Here is a 14,520-nt window from a genome sequence, read left to right as displayed (position 1 = left end):
TTGGCTTCTTTCTTCGTGCTACGCCTGAGTAAAACCACATACAATTTTTGCGAGATTTTGTTTAAACTTCAAGGCATACTAGATTTTGTTATGGAGCAAACCGTCAAATTGTGTGTCGATGTATTGGTGAGAAAGAACACCATAAGCCCACCTGATATATACACTCACTTTGGTTAAATGGTTGCGTTTTCAACAGAGCTCCTGCCGAAATCTGCCAATATAATCTGGCCACATTGGCCCACAGGGCAAAAGCTCACTCGAAAGGTCAATAACCGTCGCCAAACGTCAAAAACGACCGTCGCCAGCGCCTCGAAATCGTTGCGAGTTTCGCTCGCTGGCGACGTCGGTTTGCAGTACATGCGACGCCGGTTTTGACGTTTTGCGACGGTTTTGCGACGGTGGCCGCCAAAAAGCTCGCCTGACCTGCGGACCAGTGTGGCCAGATTATATTGGCAGATTTCGGCAGGAGCACTGTTGAGAACGCAACCATTTTAATTTAATCCATTATTTTAACGATCAATTTCTTTTTACCCTACTAGCAAAAAGAATGAAAAAGTGTGCGTCTTTTATAAACCAAGTTTGATGTGTTAAAGTTTTTCTTTTGATTCGGGTGCACCAAGTCCGTGTAAAGGAAGGGGTGTAAGGAAAATACAATGAAACAGCGCGAGCGAGCGATGAAAAATCGGCAGGAATACTCTCCGCCCTCGGGCGATGCTGGCCATCCCAGAGACAAGGACCGCCTTCGCCTCCCGAGACCCGTTTTTGCGTATATGTCTTGCTCTGAATGCGGAATCTGATGCGTATGAGCCCGGCATGACGATGGCAAATGTGTTGAGTCGCATTAATTTACTTCGCGCCTCTCGCCAGAATCTTTAGCGTCCTTGTAATTGTTATTGTTGTTATTATTGTGTTATTGTAACGCGTGTGACTATTTTTGTTATATTCCTATTGTACCCTTACATATATCGAGAGGGCTTATGAGGTCCGTCGATCATTTAATAAATATACAAATATACAAATACAGATAAATCGGTATTTCTGGTCACTCTGTGCACCACCCTGTCAAACGGGCCGTGTATGCGAGTGGAAAGGGACGAACAAAAAGAGGAGCTTGTGCATTTTTCGCGTTCGCCAAACTAGCTGCGGAAGTGGACGGCAAATAACTTTAACCTCTCTGATTGGCAGTAAGAACAAAGCCAACTCGTTTCCTATTTGTGTGCGCAAAACGACCGGTCGAAAGTGATTCTGTGGTGGAAAAAACTGCGCGGCGGTATTGATTTGGCCCCAATTGGGTTCGATCCGGAGAGCAAGGCGTACTGCTCGGGCCTCGGGTGGAAAATTGATCGCACCCGACCTCACAGGCGTGCAGAATGGGCCTGCTAGAGCAGTTGCAGGAACAGGGCTGGTCAGTATAGTCGTAGGCCGAATGGTGTTTTTTTTCTTCCTAGAAACAGTGCGCTCTCCCTTTGGGATATTGATTTTCATTGCGTCTCACGCTTCTTTTTTTTCCTTTCTTCGTTCGACGGCTTGTCCCGATCCCTTAGGTACATCACGCAACCCGGCTTAGACAAGCTGCTGGAGGGTGAAAAGAATGGATCCGCCGCTAGTGCGGATGTGAAGCAAGTTGTGAAATTAGCCTTGAACGTATGTATCATTTTCGGTTTGGGGGTGAACGGTGCCAGTTTTGTCATGCTTATCTTGTGAAAAGTGCATAAAGCGTAAAACTTACTAACATCTCCCACACATTGCCCCTTCCCTTCTACACTCATACACACATACACAGGTCGATCTGCGAGAGTATGGCGGTGGAGCGCTGGCAAGCCTGTCGTCCCGCGGCGCCAAGGCGGAAAGCTTCGATGGGCCCGGCGTGGTGCAGCTGGTGAAGCTGCGCAATCTCGGCGCGCCGAAGGTGAACGAGGAGTCGAAGGTGGCCCCCCGGCTGCTGAAGCTCACCGTCACCGACGGCCAAACGCAGTACATTGCCCTGGAGCACGAGCACATATCGTGCCTGAGCCTCAACACACCGCCGGGCACGAAGATTTTGCTGAAGAACGGCCCCATCCGCATCCTGCAGGGCGTGATGATGCTGGGCGAAAAGAACGTACAGGTGCTGGGCGGCCACGTAACGGCGCTGGTGGAAAAGTGGGAGCTGAGCCGCACGATGGCCAAGTACGCCAAGGGCGGCCGGTTGCAGTTCAGCGCGTCCGGTCCGCCGCCGTGGATTCCGTTCGGGCAGAAAATCCAGCAACCGGTGGCGCAAACCGACAAGGACTTCAAGAGCCTGCAGCCGAAGGAGAAGGAAGAGTCGACAGAAAACACGGCCTTCAACGCGCTGCGCAACGACGCGATCGCGGAGGCGACCAAGCTCGGCACGAAGAAAACGTTCGGCGGCGGCGCGAAGCAGATGGTCGACGCGAACGTGCAGAAAATCATGGACAAGGGTTTCACCGAGGAGCAGGCGACGCACGCGCTCAAGCTGACGCGCAACAACGTGCACCGGGCGCTCAGCAATCTGCAGCGGATAGAGGACCGGAAGCAGGCGCAAGCGGCCGACGCTGCGGCCGGCGGTGGTGTTGGTGGAAAGCCGGAGGGCGGTGGTAAGCTGGGCGGCAAGCGGGGAGGATACGGCAAGCGGGACGAGGAGGCGGAGCTGCAGGGCAAACCGTCCGAGAAGGTGTCGCTGTTTGACTATTTCGGCGATATACTGCAGGACACGGAGCCGGCTGCGTCCCGGGGTGGTGGTGGTGGTGGCGGTGGGAAGAAATCGAGCAAAGAATCGACCCCGCACGAACAGCAGAAGGAGCAGAAGGACCGAGCGCGGGGTGAAAGTGCCGGCCGGCAGACGGGCGGCAATCGGGGCGGTCACTCGGCCAAGAGCCAGCAATCGTCGGGCGGAGGTTCGGAACGAACCGAACGAGGCGGTGGAGGAGCAAACCGAACGAACCAGACTGACAACCACCATTCCGGCGGCGCAGTGGTTAATGGTGGAAGCTCTAAAAACTACAACCAACGCTTTGAGAACAATATTTCGAGCAGTTTCGCCAACCGGAACACCGTCACCTCGTCGTCGGGTCGTGAACGCGGGGACAGAGGCGGCCGCGGCGACAGAGGCGATCAGCATCACCAGCAGGGCCATGGACAGTATTCGAACCAGTCGCAGCAGCGTGATCAGCATCGGGAATCGAATCGGGATCAGCATCGAGATCAGCATCGAGATCAGCAGCGGGATCAGCAGCGTGACCAGCAGCGTGACCAGCAGCGTGACCAGCAGCGTGACCAGCAGCAATCCTCAAACTACAAACAATCGGATTACTACGGTTCGTCGGGCAACAGCCGTTACCGAGGAGCGAACGAAAACCATTCCTCCAATGCGTCCAACAACCCGTCATCCGGTGGCCGGGGTGGAAACAGTCGTGGAGGCGATTCCAAATACAACCAGCAACATCAAAGCTCCGGATACAGTCACAACAACCAGCAGCAGCAACAGCAGCAGCAACAACAACCACAGCAACAGCGTCAAGACGGCTTTAACAACAACAACAATAGCAATAGTAACAGCCATTCCTCAGGCAAAGGAGGAAAGTACGGTGGCAAAGGACAGTCCAACGAAAATGCGGACCGATACGGCAACAGCTACGGTTCGGAGAGCAGAAATCAGCAACAATCTCAGCACGGACATGGACAGGGTGCGAATGAAAACCGCCAGACCAGCGGTGGTGGTGGCGGCAAATCCGGTTCCGGATCGCAAAACACTGGCTCTAACCATCATAATGCGACATCCCAGCAGCAGCAGCAGCAATCATCCTACGGAAATGCATCCAAGCAGTCCGGCTATCACAATCAGCAGCACCAGGGCAATACAGCGAACGGAGGCAACAACAGCAACAACAACAACAACGCTAACAATCACTACAACCAACCAACTGGCGGTAGTGGTAACCATGGTAACAGTTATGGCAGCGGTAGCGGTAACACTGGCTCCAAGGTATGGATAGCTCGGTTTTAGGTTCTGCTTGAACCCATTTTAATTCCTTTTCTTATATTTTTAGAACTCGAACAAAGGTGGACGTTATGGTGGAGGTAAGGATGAATCTCATAAGTACAGTGGTGTGAGTGCAACACAATCCACCGCAACTAGTGCCAGCACCAACACCAACACCACCAACTCGCAGCAATCCAAAAAGGGGAAGGGCCACGGGTCGCAGCAGCATTCCAACGCTGCGCAGAACAAACCGGCCGAGCAGCAGCCGTCATCGTACGGTTCGTCAGGCACGGGCAAGCAGCACGGAGCCTCGAACGCTAACAGCAACAGCAAGGTGAACCAAGTGGCGGAACAGATGGGAGGCATGCACCTTGGCGGCAACAAGGCGTCGTCGGGCTACAATGCCACGAACAGTAGCAACAACAACAACACGGTCGCTCAGACGTCCGGCCCTGCCTCCTCTTCCACCTCCTCATCGACTGGCAACAAACACAGCGCCAAGCAGATGAACGCGAACAATCACAATTCGTCGACTGTTCAATCACAACAACAGCAACAGCAGCCGCAGCAACAACCACAGCAGCAACAACCACAGCAGCAGCACCATCAACAGCATCATCAACAGCAACATCAGCAGCAACATCAGCAGCAACATCAGCAACAACATCAGCAACAACATCAGCAACAACACCATCACCACCAGCAGCAGCAACACCATCAGCAGCAACGGGCACCGCAGGTAGCCTCACCGCCTGGTGTACCAATGCCAACTGGCCCCGGTGGTCCCTCTCCTGGCGCAACGGCACCCTCGCCGGGCGTTGGTGGCCCGAAGAACTTCATGCCGCTACCGAACGGATACAATCCGTACCAGATCCAGATGGGCTACCCGAACAAGCAAACAAACGACGCCTATGCCATGAACGTGATGAAAAGCCCGCAACAGTACGATCCGATGCAGCAGCAGCAGCAGCAACAGCAGCAGCCACCGCACCTGGGCACTCCAGGGCCCGTTCCGCCTACTGTGTCGCCGGTCGGACCGAACGTGGTGCCAATGCCGGTGAGTGTCACTCCGACGGGCGTACTGGCACAACCGCAACCCGCCGTGCTCGCTACGGCACCATCTCCAGGGTCAGTGCCGGCCCACGGTGCCCTTGCCCCGACCAGCATGCCGATGGCACCGGCGATGGCTCCCCCTGCTACGGCGGCCATACCGGCCGTCTATACGAACTGGAAAATAGGCGATCGATGCTTGGCAAAATACTGGGAAGATGGTGGGGTAAGCATAGAAATTGAAACCTTTTGTCTTATAGTGCTGAAAAACTTTGCTCATGCCTCATCCGCTTTTTGCTTTCATTTTCACAGTTCTACACAGCGGAAATTACGGACACGTCGAAGAACACGTTCGTCGTACACTTTCTCGAGTACGGCAACTACGAGGAGGTGCTGAAAACGGACTGCATCCCCATCACGCAAGCAGCCAGCCCGGCCGCACCCGCCCCGATGGCAATCGGGTACCATCCCGCACCGGCCCCACAGCACATGGCTCCACCGCATCAGGCGGCAGCAGCGGCAGCAGCAGCCCCCGTACCGTACGCTCCCCATCCAGGCCATCCGCATCTTCCACCGCAACACCACCCTGGACACGTGCCGGCACCACTGCCACCCCATCACCATCAACCGCAGATGGCGGCCGCTCCCGGTGCGTACCAAGCGCCAATGCAGGACGTTGCCCAGCACGCGCACTATGCGCAGTATAAGCCGGGCCCGATGCCACCGGTCGCCGCTCCGATGCAGACACCCCCCGGACAGGGTCAGCTGCCACCGGCGATGAATCAGTATCAACCAGTAACGCCGCAGCATCACCTCCATCAGCAGCAGCAGCAGCAGCAGCAACAGCAGCCGCCGCCGCAACAGCAACAGCATCATCCGCATCACCTCGCCCAACAGCAGCAGCAACATCAACAGCACCAACAGCATCAGCAACAGCAGCAGCAGGGTGGACATATGGCGCAACATCATCACCAGTCACAGATGGTCCAGCAGCAGCAGCACGGACAGCAGCGAGGAGGTGTGAAGTATCGCGAACAGCGACCCATGTACGTTCCCCCGGCACAGCGTAAGTAGGCTGGTGCGCGGAAACATGCCGATACCATCGCTGTTCAGTAAGTAGAAGCGCTCGTTTTGTCCCCACTCCCCAACACTCCCCATTCTCTTCCTATGATCTTGCAATAAGGTGGGTTCGATAACAAACAAAAAAACAGACATATAACGGACACCCGGTGTATAACACTCTCACTTTGGGGCGCGCCTGTTTCACTGTCATCCATTGCCACTGTATTGCAAGACTGTTCGCGAGCGCGTAGTCGATATCATCCTACACAACTGAATTTACCTCCCCCTGTGTCGTCCACCTGGCGTTATAGGATGCACCTTATTTAAACTATGGTAGTTGATTGCTGGCTCTCTGTGTTGGTGCCTAATTGGTAGGAAAGAATCTGTGCACCCACAGGGCCACGGCAGTAAATATAGAAACATTTTGCAAAAATGTTTTCCACCTCTACTCGTTGGTGTGGCATTATGTATTACATTCAAAACGTAAAGTATTTTGAACTACAAAACCACGCTCCGGCCCACGGGCAAGGAACGGAACGTTTCATCTACATAGATGATGGGACGCGGCACGATGTTGCTGCATCATCCGTAACCGATACGTTTCCGTCTCGGATTAGGTATAACTGTCCCGGGAAGGAGGGATGCTAAATTTAGTCACGTGAAGTCGCCATTTTGAATGTTCGTTACATGAAAAGCATAGACATGTTGTCTGCATTACAATTAAACATTAAACTCGTTTCCCCCTTTCTAATTCGCCTATCTTAAGAAAGGACGACTGTGTCAGTCTTGGTTTCGACTTCCTTCTTTTGTTTCCTCCTGCTTCTCCGTCTTTTCAAGTAAATATTTGATACAATCAAACGGGAAAACCAATATGCAAGTACGAGTAGCGGAACGGCCAGTGCATTGCACTGTGTGGATAGAATTCACTTCCTCGATTGATTGAATAAAAGCAAAGCAGAAATGGATCGTTGTATATTCTGTGAGATCTTTAGTGTAATCCATACGCCTGTAGCCTTTCGTACGTAAATATCCGAAAAATATGGAAGTTTCGGCACGGTTGTCAGTTCTGTTTTTCAGTGCTTTTAATATATTTAATACTTTTCTCTTACAAAATACTTTTCATCACAAATAAATAGTACTAAATGTATACAGGCTACCCGTAAAGTAGAGGTCAGAAAAGAAGATCCTTCATCGATTGGCACCACACCATCAGATGCGTGAGGTACATGAGGACTCATAGTCGGCAGTTAGCGTAGGCTTCTTTTAGTCTTCTACTCGCTGGAATTTCGTGAAGTACAAAAACACCTGCTCGAGCGAAGTCTGTCCAAGCGCATAGTCCTCGATGTCGAGCACCTTCTTGGCGTCCTCCATGATGCCGAACATGGTGGACCATCGTGTGTTGGCCGACGGAATCTGGTACGTCACCGATTCGAGATACTCTTCCCTGTGAAGAACAAACCAATATGATATTGATGATTTACAGTGCAATCAGCTTCATGCCTCTCTGCTACTCACTTCAATTCTGCCTCCGGGAACCGCTCCACGATGTACTGCTTCACCTCATCAATCCGTCCCGTATTGACTACTTCCGTACGCTTCAGCTTTATCGTGAGGAAGTACCCATTGGAGAACTTGTTCTTCAAGTGTTGCGTCGATCCGAGACATTTAAACTCTCCATTCACCATGATGGCCAGCCGCGTGCAGAGCGCCTCACACTCCTCCATGCTGTGTGACGTCAGCACGATGGCTTTACCAGCCGCCCGTTCCTTGCACACAACGTCCCACAGCTGTCGGCGAGCACCCGGATCCATCCCGGTGGTCGGTTCGTCCAGATACACCACCGCCGGATTGCCCATCAGTGCCAGCGCCGTGCTGAGCTTACGCTTGTTGCCTCCACTGTACGCCTTAGTCTGCTTGTCGATGTGCTTTGCAAAGTTAAGCTCTTCTGCCAACCGGCTCGACAGGGCCGCTATTTCCGACTTGGGTATTCCGCGCAACAGGGCAAAGATTCGGAGCGTTTCGCGCCCAGTGAGATCATCGATCAGCGCATCAAACTGGGGACAGTACCCGATGCGACGGTGCACCTCGTTCATGTTGCTGTTCAAGCTTACCCCATTGACCCAAGCTTCGCCGTACGAAATGTTCTCATCGCCCGTCATCATCTTGAAGGTAGTCGTCTTGCCGGCACCATTCACACCAAGCAGTCCGAAGCACTGGGAGTGTTCCACCGCCAGCGAGAGTTGATTGACGGCGAGGAACTTCTTGTAGTACTTGGTGACGTCCCGCAGGACCAGATTGTTGGCGGCGATTTCACCTTCGGTCAGTCCACGAACACGCAGCTTCTCCATCCGCACGTCCGAATCGATCTCGTCCGATTCGCTGGGTGGAGCGGTCTGCTTTGACTTGCGTTTAAAGACCCGATCGATGACACGGTACTCGATGCACATCAGCAGCAGGAAGGAGATCAACCCTACCACAAACATGTACATCAGGTTGCGACTGATGCCGGTACGCTCGAAGGTGAATATTTCAGTATCTGGAATAGTAAGCATTGTGATTAGCTGGCGATCCTTCCAAAGAGATACTGCACCAACACTTACTGCAGCATTGGGGAAAGACGCGGCACAGCAACTCCGGCGTACAGTTTGGTATTAGTGCGCACTGTGAGTCGCACACCTGCTGCGTGGCGACGGCAATGTTCATGTTGCTGAGCGAATGGCTGAGCGCAAACAGTGGGAATATAAGGAAGGCCCATTCCATACCCTCGGCCACGTGGCGCAGATCGAACCCATCGAACAGCAGCAGAAACACGGTCATGAAAAAGATCGTACCGGTGAAGATGTTAAGGATCATCACCTTAACGAAGCCGCTCGCCGGGATGTCGAACGCGAACGACAGCAGATAGGTGAGCGGTAGGAAGGCAAATCCAAACACGACCATCACTAGAATTACACGACCTGCAAGGACGAAGGAAGGGTCATTTTTATGTCTATATCGGAAAGCAAGAAGATGACGGTTGGTCTTACCTATCTCATCTCCAGTAGACCATCCATCTTCCTGGAACGCTGCCAGCACCGCAACATAGAACATGATCGTTACGAAGAAGGTCATAAAATCCCACAGGAAGGAGATGAGCCAAAAGCCGAGAACGTTGGCACCGCTCACAAACTGCAGCAGTTTCGACCTGGTCACTCGCTCTTTAATGTAGAACATGATGTAGAGTGCGGCTACGAATGCCATCGCAAACCCGGTGTTGAACGCCAGCTGGAATCCCATGTTATTTCCTGCCTGTAGCTGTGTGAACTGAAAAGATTACAGAGATGTGATTAGTTGGAATGAAGCTATCGATGTAGCACCAATATCCTACCCTTGTCTCTGGCCGGAATGGCAACGGATCGTTCGTGATCAGTATCGAACACTGGGCGCAAACCGTGCGCAGCATCGCATTGTAGAACGTGCTCACCGCCAGCGGGGCCGTGTGGAATCCTTGCGCATTGAACCAAACCGTGTGGTTGGTCGGTGTGATCGATGCTCCCACCATGAACTCATTGTTAACTTGGGGCAAGTTTTGTTCGTATCGTTTGAGAATGTAGTCCACCATTGGTTCCGTAACCGTTACGAGCGAACGACTGGCGCCTGCCCCTTCGAACAGCTGCTGATAGGCCTGTATCACGCTAGTGTCAGCTGATGTTCCTTCCAGCACAGTGACGGTACTGGAGTAGCTGTCAAACCCGATCGGAAGGGCTGGGAGCGAGAGAGCGTCCGGGAACGAGCGCACGATGACCACTGTCATGATGACGAAAAATATCGGTATAAAGATCTGCACGAGTAGTGCTATCCAGCTGCGCTTTGTAGCGATTGCCTTCTTGAGCAGCATTGCCTGAAGTTGGTTCGAAAGTAGCGGGAATCCAGTCAGTAGCTTATGATCTTGATCATCGAGCGTTAGCGTAACGGTAGACCCATTCGAAGTTTCCGTAAGGGCGTACGGCTGGGCTGGCTGGTCCGTTCCGTTGGGCTTCTTGTCTAGTGCATGTGAGTCACTACCAACACGCAGAAACACTTCCTCGAGCGTCGTTAACGAGATGCCGTAGCTGCTAATGCCGAGAGATGTGGAGTGTGTCTCAAGATCCTGTAGTAATGGTTGGAACAGCGCGGTGTACTCATCATCCAGCACGTACGACAACTCCGTACCGATGTCGGTGTCAACGTCTAGGTTGGGGATGTGCTTTCGCATCAGGTCTGTTACACGCGTCGAATCACAACCATCCTCCTTAACGCAGATCAACCGATAGCCAACACCGAATCGTTTCTTCAGGAAAAACGACGACCCTGCCGCTTTCAGTTCACCGTCCGCCATGATCGCGATGCGATCGCCCAATATGTCTGCCTCATCCATGAAGTGCGTGGAGAGTAAAATGGTGCGTCCCTTCTTCTCCTGAATCAGTAGATCCCACAGCGCACGCCGAGCTGTCGGATCCATACCAGACGTTGGCTCATCACAGAATACCACCTTGGAACCTCCGCACAACGCCACACCAACGGCCAGCTTGCGCTTCATACCACCGGACAGCGTGTGGCTTTGGGCATGTCGTTTATCCTCTAGCTGCAGCACCGACACGTAGTGATCGATCTCCTGCGGTATGCGTTTGCTTTCGACGCCCTTTAGCCGGGCGAAGAATTTGATGTGCTCCGAAACGGTCATCTCGTTGAACAGCACATTATGCTGCGGACAAAGGCCGAGCGATTTGCGTGCACCCTCGATGTTGGTGCGAATGTCACAGTCATTTATCAGGGCCGTCCCGGACGTGGGTGAGAAGACGCCGGTCAGCATGGACATGGTGGTCGTCTTACCGGCTCCATTGTGCCCCAGCAGGACCGTGATTTGATCCTCGAACATACTCAAATGGAGTCCCTTGACGGCAACCTTCGTCTTGTTGAACACTTTCCGCAAACCTTTGATACGAATTCCGGCGTACTTGCCCACGGGTTCCGCTTCCATGGTAGTTGATCCGCCTGTGTCGTGGTGTTGCTCACCTCCATCCTCACCGCCCGCCGGTGTGACCTGGCTTGTCCAGAACTTCTTCGTCACCGGGAAGTACCACGGCTCTGCGACACCGTACTCGCCCGGGAACACCTTCTCCACGTACAGGGCAATCACGAGATAGATCACGGCATCTGCCAGCAGCATCATCATCGTCGCACCAACGCTCAGATCATCGTCGACCGTCACCGGATCGAACATGTTCGACCACTGCAACCCATTCGTGGTGCCTTCGTGGCGCATAATCAACATAAACCCGAACGACATGCCGGAGTTGTGGAATAGGCAGAGTGCCAGCTTCGCCGACAGTGACATCGTGTCGTAGTTCGAGAAGGCAATGTTGTACGGCATCACAAACACGAACCACATCAGCCCGGCTATGCCGGACGCCGTGTTCGCTTTGGAGAAGAACGTGCTCATCATGAAGCAGAACGTGATGGTGGCGAGGCTGTAGATAAACAGATAGAACCAGATCGCGAACCAGTTGGCGAACGTGAAGATAGCCAGGTCGGTGTTGGTGGTAATGCTGACGCAGAGTAGTACGGTAATGATCGAGATCGAGATGAGCAGTAGGCTGATGCACTTAACGAACCAGGCCGACCAGTGCAGCCAGCTGGAAAGGCCCATGATCTTCATCGCCTCCTTTAGCTGTCGCTCCTTCTCCACCGTAATGTACTTGACGGTGTTGATGCAGGTGTAGAAGAAAGCGATCACAATGATCAGTGGGAGCAAATTTTCTAATCCCACTAGCAGGTTGTCACTGTAGAAGGGAGGATATGGATAGCGCTGTGGAAAAGATACAGAAGGTACGTTGTTAGATGTGTTATTGGATACGTCCTGTGCTCCTGTGAGGTGACTGCGCTTACACTCAGATACACATCCGGGAACTGATAGTTGGGATCGCGCTGCTGCAGAATTGACCGCGAAATGGCACTCTGAATCTGCAGGAACGTCTCGTTGTAGTAGTTCGCCGGATAGCCACCATCGTCGCGTTCGAACTGTCGCGCACCGGGCACTTGAAACGGAGGAAACAGTCGCTCCGTTTGCCAGTTGTTCCAAAACTCGGTGCCCGTCTCGCGGAACGTACGCATCTCGCTCGGGTATCGCAACGACAGCACGGTCTGCTCCGGTAGTTGCGTCAAGTTCTATCAGGGAAAACACAAAATACATGGTTTATGGTATTGTTCGTAAAGTATCTGCGAGATCAGAGTACTCACTGCATAGATGTCGGGAAATTCGATTCCAACGAGGATATTGTTCACCTGCAGATGAGCCTGGAGTGTTTGGGAACTGTTGAACGCTATCACTGCCAACTCTTCATCCAGGTAGGCGGTGGATCGTTCTACGATGCTCTGCAGCAATGGACTTTGAGGTGAGTATGCGATCGAGTAGATGATCGGTGGATCTATTTGAGAATTTTTTCTACACACAAAAAGGAGAGATTATCATCAGCACTGACCATTCACATGCACTTCTTCACCTTTTTTCAGCCACCTACCTAAGATGTGAGATGGTGTTCAGCTCGAGCGGATTGAAGATGGTTGGTTGCTCGAACTCTTCCGCATCGACTAAGCCGCGGATCACGATCAGCAGGATGCAGGCCAGCACGGGGATGGCTATTTCGAAGAACGTCTGTAGGTAGTGCCGTTTGGTGATGATCCAGTTTTTCCACAGGAGCAAGACGAACTTGCCCCAATTTGAGGTGCTCATTTTTGGTTACTTAGGCAATAACTGAAACCAGGAGAGAAGAAGGCCATGTTTCGGCTCATTAAAACCAACACTTAAACACACAGGCCCGATCGATACAATGAGGGATAACCGCGCGTGATCTTATCGTTCGTTACGCGTTACGCGGTGTTGTTCGCCATTTCCGGTGCGCAAAAACATCACACGACGAACAACGGTTGCTTGTTTAGAAATCTGAGCTAAATGTGTGTTTTTTTTTATCGAAAATGGTACGATAATCTTTATCGGCTTTTACTTTCGATTAAGCCCACCGGTATAGATAACTAAAGATATTATTGTGAGGAGTGACTGGCAGCAAAATGGGACGATGATTTGCTTGCGCTTAAGAATGAGTTGGCAGATTTTCCACTTGATCAAGCGTGTTGGGGGATGATGTGGCATTTTTATCGGGAGTTTCGGCTTCATGTTTGATTTTGTTAATATCATTCCAGAGGTTTCGTAAACGGATGACTCATGCCTTGAAGATACTGTGATGACTTTTTGAAGTTTTAGATATTTAACACCAAAATCACAAAAGAACTCGAGACTCTTTCTTTGTAAACACTTAACCGTTTCTTTCTTCTCCTCTCTTCTCTGCTGGCTCAACAACCGATGTCGGTCAAGGCCTGCCTGTACCCACTTGTGGGCTTGGCTTTCAGTGACTAATTGATTCCCCACCATAGCAGGATAGTCAATCCTACGTATGGCGGCACGGTCTGTTTGGGGATTGAATCCATGACGGGCATGTTGTTAAGTCGTACGAGTTGACGACTGTACTACGAGACCGGCCTAACCGTTTCTTTACATTCGTTTATTCCAACATTAAACCTATTCTTTTTACGTTAGAAAAAGGGAACACTTTCATACGACTGTTACAACTAAACTGACCCATATGGCACTATGTATCTCATAGCTCCACTCTGATTTTATCAGTTCGATCATTACTACTCGCTTCTTCTTTTGGTTTTGTTTTCGTTATGTCCTTCAACTTTCACCCCAAAAACAACACTTCTCCCACGTAAGAGTTCACGGTCGAAACGTTTATCCAACCCAAGGGACACCTTCTTCGGCATCATCACACCCCCGGTATGGCAACGGCGACATAATTACATCGTCCATCGGCGATGGGAAACTACCGGCTAACTTATAATGTGCAGGTGGCGTCACCCACTTCACCCCCACTCAATAATCTATTATCCTTGCTCTACTTCCACATGACACACACGCACCGGCACACTCCCATACACACCTTTAGAGGCGAAAAAGTAGTCCACTTGTTAGATTTATGACGTCCGCTACAATCACCGACGCTACCGGAGACAGACTGAAACAGTTCTCACCGGTCGCGGCACATTTATCGATGTTGGTCTCGCGTTCGTCTCTCAGCTGAGTGGCTACACTCTATGGGGTCCTTACGGGTGAGTAGAAGTACCCTAGCCTACAAAAATCCATCGCCCGCTCTAGATAACACCACCATGTACGAGCGTCAGCGACCCGACCGCCGAACGCAAAATTGATCCACAGGGATTAATGATAGCGAAATATCGTCAATGATTCACGACCGAGCTGTACAGCTGGTAGTAGATATGCGTGTGTAGTTAATGGAAAGGGGGCCGGTTTTTTGCTAATGCTGTTCCTATTGTTTCTCCTTCTCTTCGAA

The 14,520-nt window shown here is 51.9% G+C and overlaps 2 protein-coding genes across 2 annotated transcripts; one reads left to right on the top strand and one right to left on the bottom strand.

Moving 5' to 3' along the window:
• Positions 1–1,067: 1,067 nt before the first annotated feature.
• LOC120901640 (uncharacterized protein DDB_G0283357) lies at positions 1,068–7,091 on the top strand. Its single transcript, XM_040309756.1, has 5 exons — positions 1,068–1,405; positions 1,545–1,644; positions 1,784–3,985; positions 4,050–5,258; positions 5,345–7,091. The coding sequence occupies exons 1-5, from the start codon at positions 1,371–1,373 to the stop codon at positions 6,104–6,106; spliced, it is 4,308 nt and encodes a 1,435-aa protein (XP_040165690.1). The 5' UTR covers positions 1,068–1,370; the 3' UTR covers positions 6,107–7,091.
• Positions 7,092–7,156: 65 nt separating this feature from the next.
• Positions 7,157–14,457, bottom strand: LOC120903153 (ATP-binding cassette sub-family A member 3-like). Its single transcript, XM_040312403.1, has 9 exons — positions 14,110–14,457; positions 12,634–12,866; positions 12,353–12,557; positions 12,002–12,280; positions 9,462–11,921; positions 9,121–9,397; positions 8,695–9,051; positions 7,610–8,630; positions 7,157–7,538 (listed from the first exon to the last, which is right to left on the bottom strand). Exons 2-9 carry the CDS (start codon positions 12,843–12,845, stop codon positions 7,358–7,360), a joined length of 4,992 nt encoding a protein of 1,663 aa, XP_040168337.1. The 5' UTR covers positions 12,846–12,866; positions 14,110–14,457; the 3' UTR covers positions 7,157–7,357.
• Positions 14,458–14,520: the final 63 nt, after the last annotated feature.

The sequence above is a fragment of the Anopheles arabiensis genome, chromosome 3 (assembly GCF_016920715.1).
Source record: "Anopheles arabiensis isolate DONGOLA chromosome 3, AaraD3, whole genome shotgun sequence".
In the NCBI taxonomy this organism is placed as follows: domain Eukaryota; kingdom Metazoa; phylum Arthropoda; class Insecta; order Diptera; family Culicidae; genus Anopheles; species Anopheles arabiensis.
Note: the sequence above shows the minus strand (reverse complement) of the source record. Positions and strands in the feature narration are given on the sequence as shown.

Coding starts and splice junctions, on each gene's coding strand:
- LOC120903153 (XM_040312403.1), bottom strand. CDS start 12,845: ATGAGCACCTCAAATTGGGGCAAGTTCGTCTTGCTCCTGTGGAAAAAC. Junction 12,281..12,352: donor AATTTCCCGACATCTATGCA/GTGAGTACTCTG, acceptor TTTCCCTGATAG/AACTTGACGCAACTACCGGA. Junction 9,052..9,120: donor GTCTACTGGAGATGAGATAG/GTAAGACCAACC, acceptor TCGTCCTTGCAG/GTCGTGTAATTCTAGTGATG.
- LOC120901640 (XM_040309756.1), top strand. CDS start 1,371: ATGGGCCTGCTAGAGCAGTTGCAGGAACAGGGCTG. Junction 1,406..1,544: donor CAGTTGCAGGAACAGGGCTG/GTCAGTATAGTC, acceptor CCGATCCCTTAG/GTACATCACGCAACCCGGCT. Junction 3,986..4,049: donor GCGGTAACACTGGCTCCAAG/GTATGGATAGCT, acceptor TTATATTTTTAG/AACTCGAACAAAGGTGGACG.